This window comes from Mesoplodon densirostris, chromosome 1 (assembly GCF_025265405.1).
Source record: "Mesoplodon densirostris isolate mMesDen1 chromosome 1, mMesDen1 primary haplotype, whole genome shotgun sequence".
In the NCBI taxonomy this organism is placed as follows: domain Eukaryota; kingdom Metazoa; phylum Chordata; class Mammalia; order Artiodactyla; family Ziphiidae; genus Mesoplodon; species Mesoplodon densirostris.
This window is the reverse complement of record NC_082661.1, coordinates 143,214,898-143,242,539: the sequence shown is the minus strand read 5'-3', so window position 1 is coordinate 143,242,539 and position 27,642 is coordinate 143,214,898. Positions and strand designations below refer to the sequence as shown.

The following is a 27,642-nucleotide window of genomic DNA, read 5'->3' as shown; positions in this document are numbered from 1 at the left end:
CACCTTTCAAAATCCCAGCCAAATACCAATTCCTCTATGAAGTATTCCCAGGCAGCAAGAAGCCGTCTCTCCCCCTCCCCTTCTCTCCCACTCCTTCAGATGACCCCCTACGGTTTCTAGTTGGTATTTTACCACGCCATAGACCTGTTATTTATTTTCCATAGACCTTCGCCCAGCTCCGCCTCTAGGGACCTGGACACTTCTCCGCCCCCAGCGGTCGCCCCGGAAACGCACGCTGTTTTTAGCCAAATCTGTTTGGTGAATCCTTTTCAACCCCTTCCTGGGGTCCGACGCCTCGTTCCTCCAGACCCGCTTCTAGAAAGGTGTATCGACTCTATCTTCACAAATTTCTAGGTACGAGAGTGAAGACTGCGGTCTTTGACGCCACCTCAGTAATAAAGACGCTTCCGACTGCGAAACGCTTAGCAACCACCGGCTTCCTTCTCCGCTTGGCCACCTCCAAGATCCTCTTCCGGGGCAAGGGGTCGTCCCGCGTCTCCTCCAAGATGGCGAGCGGCGGCAGTGGGGGGGTTTCGGTACCTGCGCTCTGGAGTGAAGTGAACCGTTATGGCCAAAACGGCGACTTCACGCGCGCTCTCAAAACCGTCAACAAGAGTAAGTGTCCCGGCGGGCGCCGGGGCGGGGGCGGGCCCGGGCCGGTGGGAGGATGCAGCCTCCTTCCGTAGCGCTCGACCACCTCCGAGCAGACAGCGGGAAGGGAGACCCCAGCCGCCCGCCGCTGGGGCCCGAACGCCCAGCGGGCGCGGGTCGCGGTGCCTCCGCTCCCCATGTCCAGCCCTGGGTCCTGGGTGGCTTAGAGCCACGTGTACTTCCGTTTTTACCCCCCCGCCCCGCACACACGCAGAAAGCGAGGGAGGGATTTAAAGAGACCGCAGCTCCCGACGTCTCTTCCAAACTGCTTTCTTATTTTACTCCGTTGCTTTCACGCCTTATTTCGCAAAACCTCCACACTGCCTCCTTTTCGCTTTCCTTATAGCGGAGTGATCAAGACAGTATTGCTGAGGGAGCTTTTTCTCTTGGGCCGCAGCGGGGGGAGGAACCTGCCTGGGACACGTAATTTGGAAGCTGGCGCTGACAAGGTGGAAGCTGTACAGACTCGGGGTAGAGGGAAGGGCTGGATCTGGATGTCAGGCCTGTCATTCCCACAGATAGAATCCCTCCAGCGTCCTTAGACCAGAAAATGTGTGTGTGAAAGCACTAACATTTGCAATAACGTTGCAAAGACAAATGTTAATCCTGTTTTTTGCCCGGTAACTGATCATTTTGAGTGAACTGTCTTCGGTGTGAGGTTCAACTCATTATATTCTTTTATCCTTTACTGCTTAACTGTAATACGGCCATGCTTTTTAATGTTCTCTGTCGTGCTAAATTCTTTATTGAAGGTGTTGCCTGTATTTGTTAGATTTGGAAATGTAATTACCAGGACAGGGTTTGACTGTTGAAAGAAGTAATAACATACATGGTATGTCTGTAACGTACAAGTGTGAATTTTCAGCAAACTATTGCTGGGTTAATGTGAAAAGAAATGATTGTGCCCACAGTGAACTTTTGGTGATTTCAGACATTGAGGAGAATAGCTACTAATGATAATTATTTGATTGTTAAACTTGTTTTGAATTAACTTTGGCCTTTGGTAGGCCTGCAACCAATATTAATCAGCAATGTAGTAAGTATTGTGCAGGAATTGTTTAATCAGCAAGGCCTGTCAGTTCTCCAATATATATTTTCTTTTTTTTTTTTTTTTTTTTTTTGCGGTATACGGGCCTCTCACTGTTGTGGCCTCCCCCGTTGCGGAGCACAGGCTCCGGACGCGCAGGCTCCGGACGCGCAGGCTCAGCGGCCATGGCCCACGGGCCCAGCCGCTCCGCGGCATATGGGATCCTCCCAGACCGGGGCACGAACCCGTATCCCCTGCATCGGCAGGCGGACTCCCAACCACTTGCGCCACCAGGGAGGCCCTATTTTCTTAATTGATAGAAATTACTCTGATTCTTAGACTGAGATTTGAATTCCTATAGTTGCCCAGGTGCAAGGGGAGTGATCCTAGCCATTTTGACACCGAACAGATGTTTAGCATTGAAATTTGGGCATCTGACTCCTTCCTTGCACTTCTCTTTAGTTATATTAGCTGAAAAGGGAAATTTTGAATGGTGTTTGGAAATATTGCCAGCAAAACAAATTATGTTTGTATACTTTACAGCTTATAGATTTTTTTCAAAATATTCTCATGTAATTTTTTTAATAACCTTGTAAAATAGGTAATGCTTTCATACTCGTTTTGCAGATCAGAAAGTTGAGATTTGGCAATCAAATGACTTGTCCAAGACCTCAAGGCATTTAGTGACAAGGTTGTACTCAAACCTAAGTCATTTGCTGCCAAGTTTTATGTGAACTTTTTTCTTTCCCTGTGAAGTAATGAAATATGTAGGATATAGCATGCATTGCAAGATGAAAAAGCAGTAGAAAACAACTTCATTCTTGCTTCTTTATCTCACTTTACTTTTTTGGTACATGCATCTTGGGAAGCTATCTCACTGGAAAGTCTACCTTAACTCTCCTTATTGTCACTTCTTAACTTAAAAATAAAGATCAGTCATTTAAAAAAATGTTTTAACTAATCATTTCTGCTGCAATAAAATTGGAAATGTAGCTTCCTGAGATGGGAAATGTGGAAAGGGGATGGATTTAAAAATTGCTTTCCTAAAATTGCTGTCTAGTACTGCAGATCAACAAGGATGATGTAACTGCCCTACACTGTAAAGTTGTGTGCCTTATCCAGAATGGAAGTTTCAAGGAAGCCTTGAATGTCATCAATACTCACACCAAAGTGTTTGCCAAGTAAGTGATTTAATTAGTTGTTTGTGCATGTTTACCATAGCTATAACCATTTCCGTGTTTTTTCCCCCACTATTCAATGACTTTTGACCTTTTTCTTTCCTTCCCCTCTTTTTTCCTTTTGCCTGCCAATGGTGCTTCTGAAACTGGAAAGAGCCATAGTAACTTTTGTTCTTTTCTGCCTTAAGGAGCCTTTTCTTTACCCCTGTCTTCCCTTTGAACCACTAAGAAGAAGGGAAACTGGAGGGATGTGGGGTGTAAACAAGAGTCACAAGATTTCTTGGAAGACATAGGGAGAACAACTCAGCAGAAGTTTAATTTTAAAAAAAGAGCAGAGAGGGCAGAACATATAGGGTAGGGATGTATTAGTCGAGGCCTCTAGGATGGTATGGCAGTCTTAGCTGACCTCTGTGCCTACCTCCTTTGAGAATTGTTTAGGTGAGTATGATTTTAGGCCATGATCTTTCAGTGTCAGAGTTCTTTAGCAGCCTTTAGAATATATAGCCGTTTTTTTCAATCTACTTTTTATTTATTTATTTATTTTGGGCTGCGTTGGGTCTTCATTGCTGCATGTGGGCTTTCTCTAGTTGCAGCGAGCGGGGGCTACTCTTCGTTGCAGTGCGCCGGCTTCTCATTGCGGTGGCTTGTCTTGTTATGGAGCACAGGCTCTAGGCACATGAACTCAGTAGTTGTGGCTCGCAGGCTCTAGAGCGCAGGCTCAGTAGTTGTGGCGCACCGTCTTAGTTGCTCGGAGGCATGTGGGATCTTCCTGGACCAGGGCTCGAACCCGTGTCCCCTGCATTGGCAGGTGGATTCTTAAACACTGTGCCACCAGTGAAGCCCTACAGCAGTTTTTTATTATTCTTAATCTTTTTCATTTACTTATTTAACTTATCATTTTATGAAACGTGAACTTATAATCTGAATTGGTACTGTAATTTCATTTTTCTTTACAGTTATGCCTGAGCCCCAAAAGAAATGTGTGTTGAAATGAAGGTTGCAGCATATTTATTGTTTAATGTTTATAAGGTACAGAACAGTATATTGTATACTTCCTTTTGTATAAGGAAAGGAGGATATAAGAATTTACATGTGGGCTTCCCTGGTGGCGCAGTGGTTGGGAATCTGCCTGCCAATGCAGGGGACACGGGTTCGAGCCCTGGTCTGGGAAGATCCCACATGCCGCAGAGCAGCTGGGTCTGTGAGCCACGGTTACTGAGCCTGCGCGTCTGGAGCCTGTGCTCTGCAACAAGAGAGGCCGTGATAGTGAGAGGCCCGCGCACCGCGATGAGGAGTGGCCCCCGCTCGCCACAACTAGAGAAAGCCCTCGCACAGAAACGAAGACCCAATACAGCCATAAATAAATAAAATAAATAAATTTAAAAAAAAAGAATTTACATGTGTATTTTTTTGTATTTGCAAAGACAAACAATAAATGGAGAAACAATGAATAAAAATAGTTACTTGTAGGAGGTGAGGGGAACAGAGTAGATTTGAATAACAGTGGGAGTAAAACCCTTTCAGTGTATACCTTTTTGGTTTTTTTTACTTGGGCCAACTGCATGTATTACAGATTAAAAACAAATTTTTAAACTTTATTAAAAATAAAAGGGTAATAAAAGGGACACTGCTTTCTACTAGTAAACATGTTTATGCTAAAATTCAGTGTTTTGATTTTTGGTCATTTTGTGAGAGAGGGAAATTTTCAAATAATTTTTTGTTAGGTGAATAAAGGATGTTGCCATTTGCTTGATGTTTATTTTTCCTCACAGATTATGGTTGAAACTTCAAAATGTTTCATATGCAACATTAATGTAGATGAATTTTTAAGTCTATGTATGTAAGTAGTGTTTTTGTAGTTGTCTGTTCACCAGTTGTTTGATTACAAGTGCTATGTTCTTTTAAGATTTCTAGTTACTTTTTCTTTGCTAATTATTTGCTTCTTGACAAGTTAGAGTAGCATTATATGGCTTATCATAGGTTCTTAAACGGATTTAAGAAACTTCTGTAACAACCCATTTAAAACAATGTTCAGATTGTCTTTATATCTGAAACAGTTTTTAGCCAATTCAGGATTTCATTCTTATATTTTCGTTTCAGAGGCCAGTGATTCTAATAAGAATATCCATGAAAGCAAGAAAGCCTAGGGAAATGGATGTAATATTTTCTGCCACTTATGAGCTGTCTGATTTTAGACAAGTCGCTAACCTTTGTCATTTGTTGTTAATGGGGATTAAATAATATGTATCAAGTGTGCTTAGAGCAGTGGCTGGCTTATAGTGGGTGCTCTGCAGTGTTAGCTAATAATCAGACATTGGTTTTTCCTTTTTCAGTAACTCTCTTTCCTTCGAGAAGGCATACTGTGAGTACAGGCTGAACAGAATTGAGAATGCCTTGAAGACAATAGAAAGTGCCAACCAGCAGACAGACAAACTAAAGGAGCTTTATGGACAAGTGGTAATTACTGCTTTAAAATCCCTGTTTGACAGTCATCCTGCGTGAACGTGATTCTACCTATAGCAAGGAGCAGGGATGAGGAACCCCAGCCCATCCTGATGCTCCATAAAACTTGCCACCAAACCAGTTCTTGAGGTTTGAACATATTCCCTCTCCTTGATCTTCCTATGAACAATTGCATGTATAGTGTTCTATGAACGAATGACTTCCTAAGGGTAATTGGAAAATTAAGAACTATCCTATGAAATTTGGACTTTTTAGTTGGAAAGATGAAGGCCAGTAAGCTTATACACTTACACAGTTTTGAAACAGTCTTTTTAGTTTTTAACTGATATTTTATTCTAAGTGTAAAATAAAGAAAATCGTGATGAATAAGAATTTGGATGAATTCAGATGGTTCATGAAATCCCTGGAAATATCTTATTCTAAAAGAGTTTTGAGACATACAATTAAGCCTAATGTAAAATAGGGTTGTTTATCATAAGAGGACAGAAATGTTATATTAGAACTAGCAAAACCCTCTTAAAATTTTTTAAAATGTTAGTTTAGGGCTTCCCTGGTGGCGCAGTGGTTGAGAGTCCGCCTGCTGATGCAGGGGATACGGGTTCGTGCCCCGGTCTGGGAGGATCCCACATGCCGCGGAGCGGCTGGGCCCGTGAGCCATGGCCGCTGAGCCTGCGTGTCCGGAGCCTGTGCTCCGCAACGGGAGAGGCCACAACAGTGAGAGGCCCGCATACCGCAAAAAAAAAAAAAAAAAAAAAAAAAAAAAAAAAGTTAGTTTAGGGCAAATAATGTATTGAATATATTGTCCCCAAAAGGTAGTGTTGGTTTAACAAAGACTTGGGCAAGTTCATGGACTGTAGGTCTATAAAGAACTTTTCATGTAAACTGGGTTAGCTTAGGGTAGATTCCAGCATTTTGATATTGATGAAAGGCACCCATCTCTGCCATACATGTAGACTAATTTACCCAGAGTGGCAGTTCTTATCACCCTTTAAGAACAACTTGAATGAAATAAGCAAGAATTATGTTGTGTATACTTGATACTACCCTATACAATAATTGGTTTCTGGAAAAGAGGAATGAAGTTTCAGTATAGTGAACTAGGAAATAGTAAGTCCTTTTGTTAACATCTAATTTTGTTCCTGTTTACTGGGGCTTAGTAAACTTGTGGGAAATTTTTTTCATTGTAAGTCAGATTTAGGTAACGGTTGATTTCTACAGAATGGTTTTCTTTCACAACCCACTTAGACACTTACCTCACCTCAAGACGGGGGTCAGTACAATGGCTTTTCTAACTGAATCATGCCTACAAATATGCAATATAGTAGAGATTCATTGCAAGTAACTTTCGGGAAGTATTAGTAGCATACAGAACTAATTGAAAAATTGTAAAGGAAAAACAATAATTGCCCACATTATGCTGAGTTAGGTTTCTTACATGGTGGATCCAAAAAAGGGTTTATATGGTGTTAGGGATGTAACACAATATTTGTCTTCTCTGATTTTTTACTTGCTATTTATCTCTTCAGTTGTACCGATTAGAACGCTATGATGAATGCCTGGCTGTGTATAGAGATCTTGTCCGAAACTCTCAAGATGATTATGATGAGGAGAGAAAAACAAACCTTTCAGCAGTTGTTGCAGCTCAGAGTAACTGGGAGAAAGTAGTTCCAGTGAGTATCTCTGTGTACTTATACAGCCATGACATAATATTCCTGTCTAGTGTTTGACTGGTATTTTGCTCTGTGACAGGAGAACTTGGGTCTCCAAGAAGGCACACACGAACTGTGCTACAATGCTGCATGTGCACTGATAGGACAAGGCCAGCTGAACCAGGCAATGAAAATCCTGCAAAAAGCTGAAGGTTGGAAGTTTGTTAAAATGATACGTAAATGTAATGTGCATATAACTTTGCAAAGTATTTCCAAAAGTTAAAAAGTTAAAAACTTTGGGAAGTTTTTAAATGGAAATTATTGATGTAGTGGAAATTTCTCAAAATCCATCTAGCCTTTCTCTTGGGTTCTTGACTCTTATCTCTCCTCTGTTACTATGTTATTCCTAAGCCAGTCTACTTGTCCATTTTCAACCACACCAAACCTTAAGTTTGAGTTTTGAGGAGTAGGTTTTTGAACAACTTACTGTGAATGTTAAATGTAAATTAACTGAGTTAGTAAGCATTCAGTAAATATTATTATCATCATTATTGGTATTAAACAAGTACACAAATATAGTAACAATATGGTGTGCCACATTTATGCATTGATAACACTATTCAAGCACATTTTAACTCCACTTAGTATGTTTCTATATACAATATCTGCATGCTTTGAAGCTCTTAATTAAGTGAAAAAGAAAATAATTTATTAGAGAACTTATGTCTGGTCTCAACTCCTGAAACATTTTGACTTTCTTCTCCATACATTTCCCTTGGAAGCTATAAAAGTGATGTTGTAGGGACTGCAATGAATGGTGGGAAGGAAAAATGGTGAAACGGTCTGTTTTAGTCTTAAATATTGATGGTTAAAATAAGGGCAGAGGTTAGAGCATCATGAGGAGAAAAATATGTTTAAGAATTATAATTTCTGGCTCATACCCAGTATTGACAGTGGTATGGGAGGACATCCTCATATATTGCAGGTATGAATGTAAAAGTAATAGAGGCTTTGCAGTGGGCAGTTTGGTGCTATAGCAGATTTTGAAATTTTCATACCCTTTGATCTAAGAATTTCATTTTTAGAAATTTAAGGAAATAAGGGAATAATTAGATAACATCCATCCATATATATATATATATATATATATATATATATGAATTTAATTGAAGGGATGTTCATAAGAACAAAAATTTAGAAACATGAGTTTCTGTCCTATTAGAAGACTTTATTATAATCACAGAATAGATTACCATGCAGTCATTAACAATAATCATGTTAAAAATAATAATGTAAATGTAAATGTGTTATAACATAAAGATGTCCACAGTATATTAAATGGGGGAAGGGAGGTTTCAAAATAGTAGACTATCCCACTTTTATTTAAAAATGTAACTGTGCATTTACATTAAAAAAAAATAGCTGAAATGTTTCAGTGGTTATCTTTGGGTGGCAGGATTATTGTCCTTATTTTTATACTTTTCTATAATTGATTTTTTGCAATCAACATTTGTTACATTTATATATTTTAAATTCCCTTAAACTTTTTTTTAACATAGGGATTACAAGTGAAAGAAAATGCCAAAGAGCTAGAGTAATCAAGGATTGATAATATTTATGTAATATATTTGATGTTAACGATAAATTCCAAATTTGCTTGTTATTAAAATTATCTTAAATCTTCTGCCTAAGAATTTAGTTCTTGTTCTTTGGAACATGAAAGAAACGAGAGTTACCCAGCAATATTAATTTTAAAACCATTTTCTCCTATAGATCTTTGCCGCCGTTCATTATCAGAAGACTCTGTAAGTATTCCACTGTGGTTAAACCCAGATTTTACACTTCTGCTAATATAAATTTGTAGGAGCCTTCTTTGTAGTATTTATTGACTTTTTGAAATGATATTGATTCATTAGATAAGAATCACAGAAACCCTCTTGACCAGTTATTTGATGGACTCTCTTAGGGTGAGAAATTACAATACAAAATTTTATATGCCTTATGCATTTCATTTTAAATTCATATAAATTCATTCTCCTGTTTTAGATGTAGGGCTCAGGTCTTTGAGTAAGGTCCTATTCATAGGAATTCCATGCATGTTTCTTACATAAACTATACATAATCCAACAGTCATGATCTCCAGGTTTTTTTTCTTAAGTGTAACAATACTTTAAAGACAGTTGTGAATTAGTTTCATTACAGAGTCCTTTTTTTTTTTCTTCATTTTCTGGCTCATACCTAATTAGATAGTAATTTTCTTTAGGAACTCACCTTTGTCAAATATTTCTGAGCGTTCAGCATAGTTTTCATCGAAGCAAGTCTCTTTTCTCATGCATAGTTCTTGTCTTACTACAATACTTAAGTTTTATCATTTCTTTATCAAACACAACTGGCATAATGGGATTGGAAACAAACAAGTCTGACCTCCTGGTGAACATATGCTTACCAGGTGAGAGTAGGATCGCCTGGTATGGCAAAAAATAGCAGCCTCCTAGCCTTGAGCATTCACTCTACGTGGGCATCAGTCAACCTCTCCAAAGGAATGGAAAATATAGATTGATCTGGGTTATCAGTTAAGAGAGCTGCTACTTTAATTACAGAATTAGTTTCAGCTTTTGAAGTTCTTTGTACAGTGATAGATACTACTTAGAATTTTGTAGTCTTTGGATTAGAATTATTTTAGAATTAAGAGTGAAGCATTTTGAAAATGTGTTTCTTATGAGAAAATTGTTTCCAGAATTTAGGGGTATTGTAAAAAGTTGTATGCTGTTTTTCACATTTTTTTTTTAAGTCTTAGCTTTTTAGAGAATAAAAATTATCAGTGAATGGTATTCCTGAGCTTGTCGCCATGTCCTTCCAGAATTTGTCTTTTTGCCATTCTCATTTAAGCTTCCCTCTTTTGGTAGCTATTCCTAAATTTTAACAAGCTGACTCTACAAGAAAATTCCTGAAAATTGTATGTCTTCTTTAGGATGATATATCTTCTGAATGTTTGGATCACTTGGTTAATATGTGGATCAATTTGGAGAACTCAAAGGAAAAAAAAAATATTTCTTTTTCTGCTTAGGATGGGACTGAAGAAGACCCACAGGCAGAACTGGCCATCATCCACGGGCAGATGGCCTATATTATGCAGCTTCAGGGTCATACAGAGGAGGCTTTGCAACTTTACAATCAGATAATAAAACTAAAGTAAGTGGGTTATTAAATTGAAGCGTCTTTTATAGGGTATGAGTTTTCTTTTTAAAGGTTTATTCCTTTTTGACTGTTGCTTTTTGTTCGCAGACCAACAGATGTAGCATTGCTAGCTGTGATTGCAAATAACATCATTACAATTAACAAGGTACGGAATATCCATGGTTTTCTTACACTATTTTTTGCTGGAAGCATATTACCCCAGCCTTGTTCTGGGATAAGTTTTTCCATGACAGAGTCCAGTTGCAGCAAAATCACAATGGAGAGTTTTATTTAACTCTCATAATGATTCTGCAAGATATATTCAAATAATAAAACTATTTTGTAGTTACATACCCTGGACTTTAAAATCTTACCCTTTTCCCATTGTTTTTTAAAATTATTATTCTATATAATTATTAATATAATTATAATATTATTTCCCATTATTATCGTTATATGGAGAATACTTATTAGAGAAATAAGTTGTTTGGACTTTGATTTCTTCATCTAGTAAGTCTGAATATGAGTTTTCCGTATATAGTTTTTCTCTTTCCAGTGGTTTTTATTCTGGGGGAAAGGAGGCATGGACAGGTTCTCTCTCTTTCTCTGCCACCCCGCCTGCAAGCCCTGTGTAAACTATTACAAGCACGTATATAAACAATCCTAAAGAGTACTGTACTAGTCAGATTAACCACCTTTTGGAACATTGTTCTAATGGGAAGATATTTCAAGTTCAGATTTGAAATTCAAGTCAACAGAAAATTAGAAAAGTAACATTTAGTTTCTTTTGATAGGCTATGTGATTTTCCAAGTGCCAGCTTATTTCATCCTCACAATTATCTTTTTAGGTGGCAGTACATGTCTCCAATTTATAGGAATGTAATCTTAGGCTAAAAGGAGTTAAGTGATTTGTATAAGATCACAGCCACTAAGAGGTAGAACTTGGATTCAGATTCTAGTCTCTGACTCCAATGCACTCTCCTTTTAGGCCTCTGTGGTATCTCTCTCCCCCTATAGCAGAAATTCAGAGGGTTCTCAGACATAGGATAATGGCATTGGGGGGTAATAGATATAGGATGTTGTAGGCCATTGACATGGTTTAGGTTTCCAAAAATTGATGCTGGCATTTGACTCTTAGCAGCAAGATGTACCTGCCTATGTGTATGAACAATTTGAAATGCCAGTGAGGACAAATTGTTTTTATCTGATATATAATTGTGGGGAGGAGGGTATGTGAAGTACTAAATATCTCAATCTAAATGTATTTATACACTGAATTTTTCTTCAGTTAACATTTATTTCTAATTTTTTATTCAGTATGGTGCTGGATGCAATAGGAAATGCAAAAATAAACATGAAACGTGGTCTTGATCATTACATAGTATAAAAAAAACTAGTGTTGAAAAAAATTGTGCACATTTAAATTTCTTGTTATATACTTTGTAACTACAGTATTTGGTGAAGGAAGATCTGGGTTGGCTAATTTGAGTAGAGCCATGAAGGAGGGATATGGTTTGAAGGTTAAGCAACAGCATAAGCAAATGACTTATGGAGGGAAAGTGAGAGAGCAAAAGATATGAGGATACATACATGCTGGCTAGTTAAGAAAAAAAAAAAAAGGTTACATTGAGTAATAATCAAGGTGTGGGAGACGTTGAAAAATCAAAAATGTTAATAAGTGTCATGGTAGTAAAGTTTAAGAGAAGTCTGACAGTGGCATGCATGGTGAGTTTAAGTACTAAAATAGTGACATAGGGGTACCAACTAGAAATATGGTTTCTTGAGGATTGATTTATATGAAAGCCAGTTTCTTGCTGTACATTTAAAATAATTTCACATTGGTTTGGAGCTTCACAGTAAAAAGTAGAATTTATTTTAGATTTCTTCTTTGCCTCCTTTTAGTCTTTAAACTAGTAGAAGACATGGTTTAAAAAGCACAGTGGTAACATATTTGCAAATAATATTTAACAAAGTTAGAATACTGTGCACATAGTAGACACTTAGATGCCCTTTTTGTCCTTCTCAGGGTGCAGTGTGACTTAATTGTCTTCCATTCTTATTCCATTCCATTTGCTTATGTATGACAATATGTCAGAGAGGAATAAGTTACTTTCCTCATTTGTCATCTAAATTCTAAAGATAGTTTGTAGAAATTACAAATTTAGGTGTCGTTGTAGTCTTAATTTCCACTGTAAGATTTGTGTAGTCCCTTTGTACTTTTCATCAAAAAGCTAAAAAAAGCAATTAATAGTAGAAAGATAAAACCAAACCAAGAAAGCAAGCCAAATTTATATGTACCTTAGGAGCATAGGCACCCCAGCCAGGTAGGTGTATTATCTTCCAAGCTCTCTTGTTGTGTTTACATAAAATAACGAAATGAAAGAGGAATAAGGCCTTGGAGTGTTAAAAGAGTTGAAGTCTGAGATTGCTGTTAATGGTGAATGAACTTTTCTTTGTCAGGACCAAAACGTCTTTGACTCCAAGAAGAAGGTGAAATTAACCAATGCAGAAGGAGTGGAGTTTAAGCTTTCCAAGAAACAACTGCAAGCTATAGAATTTAACAAAGCTTTACTTGCTATGTACACAAACCAGGTAGGCAACAGACCTCTGGTTCCCCTGGCTAAACCTTTTGGAGTATGGCACATGAGGCATAATGGGTGTATCAGTCCAGTCTGTTTATGTTTTTGCTTATATTTTGTGTTAGGCTCATGTAGTCTTCAGAAGGTCATGTATCATAGATTTTATCTGTTAAGTAAGTAATTTGCCCAGTTCTTTGTAAAGGTCTACAGTGGTGGCTTTTAAGAAGAAAACACTATTCACTGCTGTAAATGAGAAAATTCTCTCATTACCTTATTTCTAATTTCTCTGAATTAAAGGAAAAATCATCAAAGATGCTGATCATGATTATAAACTTAAGACCCATCTTTTTAGTTTGTGCGTAATCACATCAAGTTATAAATAAGAAGGGCAATTCTGACTCCAATATGTGTAAATTCTAATTAAATTATGATTTTATACCCTTCTAGAGCAGAGGTTTTCAGTGGGGGACTGAGAGGCAGTAACATTTTCATTATTTAGAACTGAGTCAAGTTGTTCCTAAATACTGTAGCAAGAAATACCTGTACATTTTGTTGCTTTGAAGCAAAGGCTGACACTTGATGTGTTCTGGTTTTTTTTAAACAAAATTCTGCAATTTAAGCATCCAAATGAATGTTTAGGACTTATTCTTTCCTAAATGCTTTAAGAACTCATAGCTTACATTCAGTAAATGGAAATATTTTTCTTTCAGGAAAAAATTGCGGATACTGTAAACAACCTCTCTTACCCTAGGTAGTTCTTCACTTACTATTTTGTTTCAACTGGTTTCCTTCCACCTCCCCATCCTTCTTTTCTTTTTGGTCATTCACTTAATGTTTGATTTAATTAACCAGCTTATTTTTGTGGGGGGGAAATACTGTCTTTTAGGCAGAACAATGTCGCAAAATATCTGCCAGTTTACAGTCCCAAAGTCCTGAGCATCTCCTTCCTGTGTTAATCCAAGCTGCCCAGCTCTGCCGTGAAAAGCAGCACACAAAAGCCATAGAGCTGCTTCAGGTAAAACAATTACTTGCATTTTTAATGAGATGTCAGGTAGTTGTAGCCTTGTTTTATTTTCATTATTATAATAATATACAAGCTTGTAAATTTCATGGGAAAACTAATAGGTAATATACCACTGTACACATGCCAGAGTGTCACTTTAGTTAATTCTTGGGCAGCAGCTTTGTTTTATATAAATTTGCATTAGTAAATGTTTGCTATAAACTCCGAAGAATGCTTTTCATTTGGAGATAGATGTAACACTAGTTAACGGTTTGTTTTAGACTTAAAATACCAGAACATGCTTAGCCCCTTTTTCAATAATGTATTTTCTAGTAAGTCCCAATCCAAAACCTCAAACGATTACAGAGATACTGACTTGGTTTTTAATTAAGCTAAACCAAACATTAAATCACATTCGAATTTCCTGAAGTAGACTACATTGGGAAGTTGGACAGCATAAAATTAGGACCATCCTGAGGGGCAAAGTTGCCAAGCAGGGATCCTCAGTAAGGAGTCGTCATTTTTTTTTTTTTTTTGAGTATCTTTCTTTAAAAAAAAGAAAAAGAAAAACCTATGTAGTAATTTTAATTATTATTTCTCTACTGGCGACTTCCTAGAGACTTGACATTATTGCAGTTTCTTTCAGAGCACAATTTTTTTTTTTTTTTTTTGGCGGTATGCGAGCCTCTCACTGTTGTGGTCTCTCCTGTTGCAGAGCACAGGCTCCGGACGCGCAGGCTCAGCGGCCATGGCTCACGGGCCCAGCCGCCCCGCGGCATGTGGGATCTTCCCGGACCGGGGCACGAGCCCATGTCCCCTGCATCGGCAGGCAGACTCTCAACCACTGTGCCACCAGGGAAGCCCTCAGAGCACAATTTTAAGCAAAGTGGGTGTCGAATAAAATTTTTCCAAATTTAAAATTTTGACCTGAAACCAGAAGTTTAATGTTTCAAAACTGGATTTAAAAATTTAATGAGGGGACTTCCCTGGTGGCGCAGTGATTGAGAGTCTGTGATGGACTCTCACAGTGATGGAGAGATCCTGCACACAGCAACAAAGACCCAATGCAGTCATAAATAAAGTAATTAATTAATTAAGAAAAATTTAATGAGGCTGAAATAAGTAATTAGAATATGTGCGCTTAGTTGTGTAAATGTGATTTTTTTTCCCCAACTAAAAAAATTCTAGGAATTTGCAGATCAGCATCCAGAAAACGCTGCTGAAATTAAGCTGACCATGGCACAGCTGAAACTTTCCCAAGGTATTCATGATTATTTCATTATGATTAAAATAATCCTGTTAAAGAAAACATATGATTGGAATGATTCTGAAGTAGTTGTGGACTATGTGATTTTTAAAACTTTTTGCATAATACTGAAGCATAATGCTGTTTCAAATATTAAGCTAGATTGTGTGAACTCCAACAGATTTAGTAATAAGTTAGGAGGCCTTTTCTTGGATTAATTCCTAAATTGTTAGACTGTTTCTCAATCCATGCCTTGAAAGTCTGTAGAAGCATAGAATTCCTCTGTTCTGTACTTGAATTTCCTGTGTACGTCATGTGTAGAAATGCTCATATCTGTCACTTGGTAGTATTTGCATGAATTAAGAGTTACTTTGCTTCCTAGTTTTCAAAATTTCTTAGCCCTTTATTCTTCATTTATACTCTATAACCCATATCTTTGGTAGAGAAGAGGCAAGGAAATTTAATGAGAACTCGTGTTTTTGAATCTTACAGAGAACTGACAATTTTTTGTTTATAATTTTGAACCAGTGTTGAGTATCTAGAGCTGTGTTGTCCCTATCTGGTAGCCACTATCCATATGTAGCTATTTTTAAATTAAAATTAAACGGAATTTATTTTTTAAAGATTTATTTATTATTTATTTTATTAATTAATTTATTTTTTTGGCTGTGTTGGGTCTTAGTTGCAGCATGTGGGATCCTTCATTGCAGTGCACAGGCTCTTTGCTGTGGTACACAGGCTTCTCTAGTTGTGGCGTGAGGGGTTTTTCTCTTCTCTAGTTGTGGCACACAGGCTCCAATGCATGTGGGCTCTGAGTTGTGGTGTGCGGGTTCCAGAGGGTGTGGGCTCTGTAGTTTCCAGCACGCAGGCTCTCCAGATGAGGTGCACGAGCTCAGTAGTTGTGGCGCATGGGCTTAGATGCCCTGTGGCGTATGGGATCTTAGTTCCCTGACCAGGGATAGAACCCGCGTCCCCTGCATTGCAAGGTGGATTCCTTACCATTGGGCCACTAGGGAAGTCCCAAAGTTAAACTAAATTTAAAATTCAGTTCCTCAGTTGTGCTGGCTACATTTCAGAAGTTTCATTGCCACATGTGGGTAGTTGGACAGCGTAGATAGAGGATGTTTCCATCATCACAGAAAGTTCCATCAGACAGCTCTGGTGTAGACCATACATTCTCAGTGGGGGTGATCACTGGTTTGGTGCACAGGATTGAAAAAAATCTTAGATATTGTGATGGCTAAAATGAAAAGTTCATGGGTAGAGGGGAGAGGAGTTGGCAATTAGGAAAAATCAATGTCTAAAAAGGCACCTCAGTGGGGTAGTAATGAAAATCAGGTTGAGACCTGATAGCTACCCTACTTTCACATTTCTTATCTTCCTCCTTTGTTTCTTTTTCCTTTTCCCACCTCTCTTTCTTCTTTTTCTTGCTTTCCTCTGTATCTTGTTTTCTCATCCAGTTTTCAGTTTATTTTTGTGAGGATTATTTATCATACTAATATTACTGAGAATGAGTCTGTCATGGTTATTGTTTTGTTTTGTCTTTAAAGACTTTGGAAGGTTTGTTATTGAGGTTTGCAATGAGTAGAAAATCAGACTTTAACATTGTAGGAAACTATCCATTGCACTCATATCTACAGTAACAATTTCAAGGCCTTTAGGGAAGGACTCCTACCTTTAAGTTACACTCTGAAAAGGGAGAAGCAGAACTCAAAAGATTGGAAGCTGGGAGACTCCTTTTCTGGTAGCAGCTCTGCCATTAACTTTGTGGGCATAAGCAAGATGCATTGTTTCTTTAGGATTTAATTTCCTTTGTTTGTAAAATGAATAAATAGAATACATATTCCCAAGATCCCAAAGCTTGAGTGTTTAGAGATGTTACCAAATATGACTCTTAAATTTTTTATCTTTTTTTTCCTCCGTGAGATGCTTTCTTCAATGTGATGCTGATTTTGTTTTTATTCTATTAAGGTAATATTTCCAAAGCATGTTTGATATTGAGAAGCATAGAGGAGTTAAAGCATAAACCAGGCATGGTGAGTTTATAACTAAAATATTTTAAGACTGAAAAAGTAATGGAATTAATAGTTCATTGCTATGTCTGATATTTCTTTGTTTTCACTTTAATTTCTGCTTATTTCTTTATTCAAAATGTAGAAGTTGTAGTTAAAATAATAGCTTTCTGGTGTAAATTTAATTACATTTTATGCTCTGCTTTGCATTGATTTATTATTTAGTCAAATGTGTCAGGAACTGTTTAGGCCTTATATTACCACTTGAAAGCCAACCTTAAATATCCTAAGACATATATAGGGAATTTCTTAGCCTATTATTTTATCATGTCTTCAGTGTGATTTCTTTGAGTTAAAACAATTTGGTAATAATGGCCTACGAATTTAGTTTTTAGTTCTCTGATTATTCAAGCATCACAGGTTTAGATCACTAATATAGCTGTGAGCACATCTGTTTCGAAGTAAAGACATTCTGTAGTGGTGGTATGTACATTTATTGTACAGGGACTGTTTCATTTTCCAACACAGCTTGTTTACAAATGGCACTCAATAAATGTATAATAGTATTATGGTAGTGTTTTCTCTTTTGAAGAATCATACTTTAAGACCGGGCTGTGATTATGTTAGAATCAAATATAATATATGGCTAACAATAATCTTTCATCTAGGTTGTTGGATTTATTGGCATGAAAGTTGTTCAGATATTCCCTGTTTATCCTTTTAATATCTGTAGGACATTTTGTCCCTATTATCTTTTTTTTCTAATTAGTCTAGCCAGAGGTTTGTTAATTTTATTGATTTTTCTCAATGATCTGGCTTTTTGTTTCTGTTTCCTTTTTGTTCTCATCTGGCTATGGCTCCTCCCCCTGTCACTCCACTCCAGTTACATGGGCCTCTTTGCTGTCCCTCCAGCACACTAGGCAAGCTTTCACTGGCTTCATGTAGTGGAGGCCACATGCAAGTTTAGCCTCTCTAGTGTGTGCACCTCAGTGATCATATAAACTAATTTTCTAAGTGCTTCTTCTCAATTTCTGTATTTACCTTGTTGTGTACTGGTAACAAACCATTTGTGAATGAGCTTTAGGGGAGGTATTTTTTTTACAGATAATCACCTTTGTGTTTGGAAAACACCATTGTTGTTCATGGTATTTCTAGTTATGCATTAGCAATTTTTATGATGAATTAGGTACTAGCACAGAGCCTAACAACCTTTATTTGCTGTTTCTTTAACGTTATTCATTTTCAAAAAGTTTATTCTGAGAGGGAAGGAGGAATTCTGTTCACTAATTTATACCTTTGACTGGGTAGGTGTCTGCATTAGTGACAATGTACAGCCATGAGGAAGATATTGACAGTGCCATTGAGGTCTTCACACAAGCTATCCAGTGGTATCAAAACCATCAGGTAAAAAGATGGAGTAAAATGTTATGAGGGTACATTTTTGCATAAGAATAAAAAGCTGCAGCAGTGAACTCAAAATTAAGAATTGAAACACTTCAACTCACTGTTTAAAAAATGGAATGCTGTTAGACTGTCACTCAGTTTTTAAGTATACCAGATCCAAATAAAGTTATTAGAAGAAAGAAATGGCTACCAAAAAAAAAAAAAGCTCAGTTATATTTTCTGAAGCTCCTTCCTGAGTGTATGTATGTGTGTTTGTATGTGTAATCTCAAGAAATAAGAATATTAATTGTATGTGCTTGTGTACAAGAGAGCTCATCTTTAGTGGCTAGAGAGCCCGTGGATGGTAGTACTTGGTAGAACGGCAGTACATAGAATAATTGTATATCTCTATCTAATAGAAACATCTTCGTTTTTTCCAGTATGGGTCTTTGCATAGGCAATATCCAACCTACAGATATACATACATGCAGGGGGCATTAATACTGTTAGCACTATTAGCAGTGAAGAGATATCAGTGTTCTAGGAAGTATCGTGTCAAATTAATGTTTGAGAACTATAGTGACGTAACTTTAAGATTTGGTTATGCAATATTTCTAGTTGTAGACAAGACAATCTAAATAGAGATGGGTTGTATACCAAATGCATAAATTGGTCTTCACTTGTACTAATTTGTCTATCCCTCTGTGTGTGTGTGTGTGTGTGTGTGTGTGTGTGAATTTCTTTTTGTTGTTTTGTGCATTCAGTAAAACTTAAGATGAGAAATCTAACAGATAGGTCCATTTTAAAGATCTAATGAATATAACTTCATTGACTTGCTAGATATTTAGCTTAAAACTTTTTTCTTTCTTTATTGAACCTATAGCCCAAATCTCCTGCTCATTTGTCCTTGATAAGAGAAGCTGCAAACTTCAAACTCAAATATGGACGGAAGAAGGAGGCAATTAGTGACCTAGAACAGCTATGGAAGTAAGCTCTGAAAGGTGGAGGTGCAGAAATCCAAGTTTTATTTGATATGAGAGAGTTATTTTGCTTGTTTATGTTACTTTCTCCAGTTTTATAAACTGTTTAGTGACTTTCTTATTTCTTCTTTTAGACAAAATCCAAAAGATATTCACACCCTGGCACAGCTTATTTCTGCTTACTCACTTGTAGATCCTGAGAAGGCAAAAGCGTATCCTTTTGATTGTTCTAGACAGCTCCCAAGTAGTGCAATAAATCCCTTCCCTTACCTGTTTTGACCAGGGCTTTTTTGTTATAAATTTCAACAAACAAAACCCCTCCTCTAACTAGTAAAAGCAAAAATGAGAATTTATTGATCAATGTGCCTGAAAAATACAGTGATAGATCCAAACATATATATGTGTATATATTGTGTTCCTGAACTCTTGTTCTATCCCAGCCTTAGTAAACACTTGCCTTCATCAGATAGTATGTCTCTAAAAGTAGATGTGGAGGCTCTTGAAAATTCTCCTGGTGCTACGTACATTCGGAAGAAGGGTGGAAAAGTTGCTGGAGATAGTCAACCAAAGGAGCAAGGGTAATGTTTTTCATTGTAACATTCTCTAATGCTGATTTTAAGTTATATAAGGAATAAAAAATGCACTCTCGTAAAAATTCCATGTGAATAAAGTTTAAGTCCACTCTGTTTCTTTTCCCTTCTCTTGTGCTGTGCCCAGCTTTTTGTCCTTGTTTCCCCTCCTCCTCCCCACCCACAATTTACCTCTGATACTAATTTAGTGTGTTTACTTCCAGATCTTTTTCTTCGTGTTTGCATACAGAGCTGATGTAGAAATACTTTTCTTAGATTAGATTTTTTTTATATAGAAATGGGATTATATTGTATTTAACTGTCTTTGAATTTTCTTTCATTTAATAAGTCTTTTAGAGATTTTTCCATATTCTCAATGTAGACATATTTTATTCTTTTTATGAGGAGTATTCCGTAGGCTGGATGTGTCTTACTTTATTTACCTGTGAGATATTGATGTACATTTAGTACATCATTTAGAATTCTAGACCAAATTTCAGATAAGGTTTATTTTGCTGATTTGGAGGAAAGTTAGCCAGCTTCAGTAACTTATAAGAAGTCAAATTCCAATTCTTTTCTTGTTTTCGTACATTGTCATCTCAAAAATAGCAGAGGCCTACTAAATAAACTGTTTTAAGATTCTATTTTTGACTCAGGATGAATAGAGAACGGAAGAGATATAGCACTTCCCCAGTTTTGTGACTTTCATAATTTTTCAGTTTTCTCTTTTTTTTGAATGACTTTTGAAATCTAATTTTTCATAATTAAAAATATATATATATCAGCAACAGTATATGATTGACTTCATTATGAACTCTGTGTTTGTTAAAAAGGTATTACCATCCTCTTAATAGATTTTTAAAAGTTAAATAAGAAATTAGAGTCTCAGAGATACTACATTGTTCCACATTTCATTTTATCATGATCCCAATTTCAAGCCTTATCAAGAACTCCAAAATAATGAATTCAAGCCAGGTCTTAGGAGATTTTCATACAATGTGTATTTAAATATTTTCAGTATTTTTTTTTCCTTTTCCAAAACAGGGCTGGGTAATTAGTAAGAACATACAGTTCTTTTCTAATCTTTTAATCGTCTTTATCTTTTCCATTAGACAATTATTAAGATGTACATTGACTTTAAAGCTTCTCAGTTTCAGCACAGTATTTTCATTAGGCATTATTAATGCCTTTTATTTTATGTTGACTTTTGGATATATAAAAAGGTGTAGTTTCTTTTGAAGTTAACACTATGTGGGTGACAAAAATAAATCATTGTCCTTGCCCTGAAAAGAACTTCAGTCTAGCAGAAGGAAATACACTTAAGCAGTATTTGAAATAAAGGTTGCACGTGCTGTGATAGTGCAAGCATAGAGGAGTACACCAGAGGGAATAGTTAGTCCTTCCTGGGGACAGTGGGAGGTTAGGAGAGGCTTCATGGAGGAGGAGACGGTGTTGACTCTGGAGGAAGATGAGGATGAGATGGGCAAAATGTGAGCAAAGACAAAGAAGTAAGAAATGGCAGAGAGTCTTTGGGAAATTGCAGATATGGCTGTGTAGTATGATTTGTAGGGAGACAATTCAGAAGACTGTTGCATAGTCTGAGTGAGAGATGAAGCTCTAAAGTAAGATGCTGTATGTTGCATTTCTTATTCTTCAGGGTACCCTAAAAGAACTTTCACAATTGAATGACTTGGTAGAATGAAATTTGGGCAGACATTGTTGCTGTCTTATCTTTTTAGTTCACTGTTTCATAGTTCCCGTAGAGGTATATCACATGAGTATATCCAGAGGGATTTTTAAAATGTCTTCCTCTTTTCTACTGTAGCTGTCAGAGTATAGCTGTCAGAGTACTTAATAGTTATTTTGAAGTATTCCCCTGACTTTTTATGCTCTTTCAATACCTTTATTTATTTTTTGTCAGTGTACTTAAGATTTTACTTACTTAAAAAATTCAATAAACTCACAAGGTTCAAAGCCTGAAAGATTAAAAAAGTACGGTCTTCCTCCCACCCCTGTCTGCCCTCTTCCCACCCAAGGCCACAACCAATGTTACTTGTCTTGCGTATCCTCCCAGAAATATTCTTTGCATGTATGATACCTTTACATGTTCTTCTGGCAAAGAGTTTAAATGATCTGTTTTCTAGTTTTGCCAAGTATAAGGTAACTTAGCACAGAACTATAATAGATTTTTGTGCTTGTACAGATTTCTTACCTTTTTACATAGACTTAATATGTGCCAGTGTAAATGATATCTATTTTCTGAAAACAGTTGTCACCCCTCTTTTCTAAAGCACCTTGCAAAAAGTAACGGTGTTTGAAGCTTGATTAAATTTAACCTGAATTAATATCCCAACTGGTTTATTAGCTTTGGTGAGGCGACGCCAAATCTTAAACACCTTTGTGACAAAGTACCCAGCTCACTCTTTTGCACATGCTTAATGCGCTATAAATATTTTATCACAATGATGATAATGATTTTTCTTCTCTTTATAGACAGGGAGATTTGAAAAAAAAGAAGAAAAAAAAGAAGGGTAAGGCTTTTTTTTTTAATCTTTAGATTTCTTTCTATAAGGTAAAAGCTTGAGTTTGGCCTTACATAGAAATCTTCAGACATAAATTCTCATATCTTTGAAACTGAGTTTTTGTCTTGACTATAGCTAACATTTACTTAAATTTATAACTTTAAAGAGTGCAATTCTGAAGTTTATGAGTGCCTGAATTCAAATTGTTGCTCTAGTAACATTGCTCTTTCACTGTGACTCTGAACAGGTTAACATACCTTCCTGAGTTTTTCATCTGTAAGATGGAATATGATAGTATATACCTCATAGGATTAAATAAGATACTACATGTAAAGCTCTTAGAACAGTGCCTGGCACACAGTAAGCTCTTCTACATTAGAGTGCTTTTGGCTACAAGTACCGTAGAACTCCGTGAAACTGGCTTAAGAAAATTTACTGTTTATGAAACTGGCAGTGTAGAGGAAGGTTGTATCAGGGTTAGTTTATCCAGTAGTTGTATCTCTTTGTTCTCCTGTACACAAAAATGAATCCCATTAGAGTAATCAGATGTTTGTTGGAAACAGAGCCATATATACTTGTCATTTATATCCAGCAGGATGTAAAGAGAGCCTCTGCATTTGGCAAATCTTTCCCATTAACCTGATTGGGCCAATATAGGTCAGTGTCGAGCCCTGAACCATTAACCAGAGGAATGCCATGCATTGATTGGCTTACGTATTTTAATCCAAGGCAAGAGAGGGTGGAATTACCATGCTTGGCTTCAACTAGTCAGAGGATATCCCTGGAACCACCTACCTGTTCCCAAGTCTTTGGGAAATCTGTGGTATAAATCAGTTTGCTTCTTGATTTTGCTTACTGCAAAATCAAGGATTCAGGTTTCCCAAATCTGCTAAATTTATTACCACTCCTCCATCTGTTTTCCAGCTTCTAGAATTTTACTGAAAATATCTTTTCTCCTATTCTTCCTTTTAATGGGTTTATTACTATTTTAGTGGAGTTTTGGATAGTGCAGAAGCCAATGTTGCATTCACTCCACTGTCTTTACCTACAAGTCTTACTAGTTCTTCACTTTTATCACTGTACTTGGAAACTGGTAAAAACTAAAGTATTCGTTTCATGTTGTTTTATTTATTAGTAATACTGCAAGGAAATAGCTGATAACTATAGGTATCAGTAACCTCCAGTTTCAGTTTCTTTTCTATTTTCGTGGTTTCCAGATGAGTACTTTTTTTAATTTACAAGAGATATGCTCATTATAAAAACAAAAGAAAATAAAAACAAAATAAAGGTAACAGACTTCTGTCATTATAGAATGGCATGAAGAATGGAAAATTCCCTACCCCAAATTCATTCTCCCAGAGATAATTACTTAACTTTTTTTGTATATAGAAACACATACACATTTACATGCTCAATTAATATTTTTGCAAAACTGATATAAACAAATCAAGATAATTTGTTTTAATCTTCTACTTTAGACTATATTGTGCAGATGTTTTTCCAAATTATTAAATATAGAATTTGCTGTTTTCAAGAATATCACAGAGAGTATTCTTACACATATATAGCTTTGTGACTTAGGAGTTTCTGCAGGATAAATTTCTAAAAGTATAAATTTTGACTGGTACTGCCAATTATTTGCTCTCTACAGAGGCTATACTAGTATATACTTCTGCCATAGTGTTTGAGAGTTGCCCACTGTCTCACAAACACTGCATATTACGCTTTTTAATATAGAATTTTTTATCTTTTAATTTTTTTTTTGCGGGGGGCGCTATGCTGCACAGCTTATGGGATCTCAGTTCCCTGACCAAGGATTGAACCCGGGCCATGGCAGTGAAAGCCTGGAATCCTAACCACTAGGCCACCAGGGAATTCCCCTATCCTTATTATTTTTTTTTTTTTTTTTTTTGCGGTACGTGTGCTTCTCACTGTTGTGGCCCCTCCCGCTGCAGAGCACAGGCTCCAGACGCGCAGGCCCAGCGGCCATGGCTCACAGGCCCAGCTGCTCCGCGGCATGCAGGATCCTCCCGGACCAGGGCACAAACCCGCATCCCCTGCATCGGCAGGCGGACCCTCAACCACTGCACCACCAGGGAAGCCCTATCCTTATTATTTTTAATTAGTGAGGTCATGCATCTTTTCACATGGTTAATGACTTTTATTTTTCTTGGCTTACTCTAATTACAGCTATGCGCATTTTCTTTACATGATTTACCTACTGATTATCAAGAACTCATTCTATATTAAGAATATTAATTCACTCTGTTACATAGTACGCAAATGTGTTCTTGTTTCGTTATTTCTCTTAAAAATTATCTTTTACCAAATGAAAATTTAAATTTTTTTATACAGATACATCTATGAAATCTTTTTATGCCTTCTGAATTTTGTGTCATGCTTAGAAATAAGTCCTTTTTCCCCTGCTAGATTATACAAATGAAACTTTCTCAGATAAGTTTATATCAGTTTTAACGTTATTTATTCCCAGGTTTGGACACAGTGTTTAAACAAACTATCTCGAAAACATTATGGACAGATCTCTCATTTCTTTATCAATTAATTGTTACACAGGAAAACTGCCTAAAAATTATGACCCAAAAGTGACCCCAGATCCAGAAAGATGGCTACCAATGCGTGAACGTTCTTACTACCGAGGAAGAAAGAAGGGTAAAAAGAAGGATCAGATTGGAAAAGGGACCCAGGGAGCAACTGCAGGAGCTTCATCTGAACTGTAAGTCATTGCTTCCCAGTCCTCAGAGCATAGGTTGCTTCTTTCTGAGATTGACTCAGGGTCATCATTAAGAATTTTTGAAATATGTTTTCAGTATGAGAAGTATAGTCAGATATCTTTAATAAATGTTTTGTAATATGCTTATGTAAAGGAAAGAAAACGTGCTGTTTCTGGCTTGGTTGTATTGTAAATACTATAACTGTAGGATTATATTGCAGATGTTAGGATTACAGTACCTTCAAAAGGAAACTATATACACTGAGTAATTCAACTAACTAAATATCTAGAGAAACAGGTATAAATAAATAATTTGACTAGAAAGCAGAATTTAAAATGTTACTAAATCAGTTCTTTCTACATGGTAGGATTATAGGTCGTTAAAAGTTTTTTTCTTTATTTTCTAAGCTTTCTAAAAATTGACATGTACCATCAATTACATTTTTAAAAATTAGAACACAGTAAAAATTTTATTCAAAAGAAAAACGGATAGGGAGTTGGGGAACGCACCTTAAAAGAAAATATGTAGGGCCTCCCTGGTGGCGCAAGTGGTTGAGAGTCCGCCTGCCGATGCAGGGGATACGGGTTCGTGCCCCGGTCTGGGAGGATCCCATATGCCGCGGAGCGGCTGGGCCCGTGAGCCATGGCCGCTGAGCCTGCGCGTCTGGAGCCTGCGCGTCCGGAGCCTGTGCTCCGCAACGGGGGAGGCCACAACAGTGAGAGGCCCGCATACCGCAAAAAAAAAAAGAAAATATGTGTGGGAACTTCCACGCAGTCCAGTGGTTAAGACTCCGAGCTCGGAGGCACTGCAGGGGGCACGGGTTCCATCCCTGGTCTGGGAACCAAGATCCCGCATACCAACCCTGATCAGGGAACCAAGATCCCGCATACCGTGTGGCGCGGCCAAAAAAGAAAGAAAGGAAGAAAAAGAAAATGTGTGTGGGAGATTGTGAGAGGTGGAAAGTGAAATCCGTGTACGTACATTTTTATAGCCTTTTCCTTTGTTGAATATATGAATGACCAACACTTTCCTGATCTGATGATTTCAGGGATGCCAGTAAAACTGTGAGCAGCCCACCCACCTCCCCACGACCTGGCAGCGCAGCAACAGCATCTACATCTACAAGTAATATCATACCCCCAAGACACCAGAAACCTGCAGGGGCTCCAGCAACAAAAAAGAAACAGCAACAGAAAAAGAAGAAAGGTGGAAAAGGTGGCTGGTGATTAGGACATTCTTTTGCAGGCTATTTTTAAACTAGTCTCAGTGACACTGGGAACATAATAAAGGTAACACAGCAAGAAGCACAGAGCTGCTCCCTCTCCCATCCCCACATTTTCATAAAATTGTTTTCTTGTGCATCAAACAGAAAAGCATCTTCTTCAAACTCTGCCCAGTCAGACTTGGCCTACTTGTACCACCTTGCTTTGCACAGATGAGGAGGGCTCAGAATAGTTGGGCATTTACCTACTTTGATATCTGTTGCATCCTTTCTCTTTGTGTGCTGATCTGCTGTTTTTTTCAGTTTCACAAACAAGGCATGTTATCCAAGGTTCCCTAGGATATAAACAGAAACTACTTCTGTTTCAACTAGAGTGCAAAGATATTTGTTCTGTCAAGTCCCACTTTAAATTATGTCTTAGGAGGCCTTAGGAGACTGAAAGTGGAGTCTTCTGAGCATTCCAAATATCTGCTTAGAAATAGCATGTAATAAAAGGGGACCTTATCAATACACTGGTATTTTTCAGTTCACTACGTGAGTGGCCACAGGAAAACTAAATTAAATGTCTTGATTATTCTGACTGTAAATTCTCTCTGCCATGTGATACTGGAATATGGGATGCTATATATATATATAGTAATGAAAAGTATGTGTATGTATATAGATATATACACATGTATATAAATTAGGACTTTTTTGTGCCCCCATGTCATTTTCAAATTATGATAACATTATGCTGATTTAGCACTATTAAAGATCTCAAGGGAAAGACATCGATGTTGCAAGAAGTTGACTCTTAGACCCAGTGTTCTGAGGTCAGATGGATTTGACAGAAATCAGAAAGATTTAAACAGCCCCTATCAAGAGCATGAACATTGACTTCCTACATAGAGAGGAAGTCAATACCAGAGTTCAGGAATAAGCAGTATTAAAGCTTAACAGAACTGTTGGCCCAATTGATAGGTCTCAAATGACTCCTCTTTCTAGTTGGGGGTATGACCACTCACTACCCTTCTCAAAGTAATGAAGTATTGTAGTCAGTGTGTGGTATCAGTGTCGCTCTGTTCTTGCCTTGCTTACGAGTCACCTTCCCATTGACAGGTGTGAGACAGACACACTGGGATACCTACACTTGTTAGTATTCCTTTTATGCTGCCCAAGATAGCATTCAGTTTAGACTTACGAGTATTTCCTTGTGATCATATTGCTCTGTCCTTATTAATAAAGTGCTGCTGTGTTTGACTCTGAA

General features: G+C 37.2%; 1 protein-coding gene across 1 annotated transcript; it reads left to right on the top strand.

Annotated features, from left to right (window-relative positions):
• The first annotated feature begins 456 nt into the window (after positions 1-456).
• On the top strand, positions 457-27,642 carry SRP72 (signal recognition particle 72). The gene is made up of 19 exons (XM_060109176.1): positions 457-615; positions 2,739-2,859; positions 5,190-5,313; positions 6,846-6,989; positions 7,069-7,180; positions 8,742-8,773; positions 10,036-10,160; positions 10,254-10,311; positions 12,606-12,737; positions 13,611-13,739; positions 14,916-14,988; positions 16,945-17,009; positions 18,294-18,389; positions 19,252-19,355; positions 19,483-19,560; positions 19,789-19,926; positions 22,411-22,448; positions 25,014-25,173; positions 26,220-27,642. Exons 1-19 carry the CDS (start codon positions 507-509, stop codon positions 26,395-26,397), a joined length of 2,016 nt encoding a protein of 671 aa, XP_059965159.1. The 5' UTR covers positions 457-506; the 3' UTR covers positions 26,398-27,642.

Coding starts and splice junctions, on each gene's coding strand:
- SRP72 (XM_060109176.1), top strand. CDS start 507: ATGGCGAGCGGCGGCAGTGGGGGGGTTTCGGTACCTGCGCTCTGGAGT. Junction 12,738..13,610: donor TTGCTATGTACACAAACCAG/GTAGGCAACAGA, acceptor ACTGTCTTTTAG/GCAGAACAATGTCGCAAAAT. Junction 22,449..25,013: donor AAAGAAGAAAAAAAAGAAGG/GTAAGGCTTTTT, acceptor ATTGTTACACAG/GAAAACTGCCTAAAAATTAT.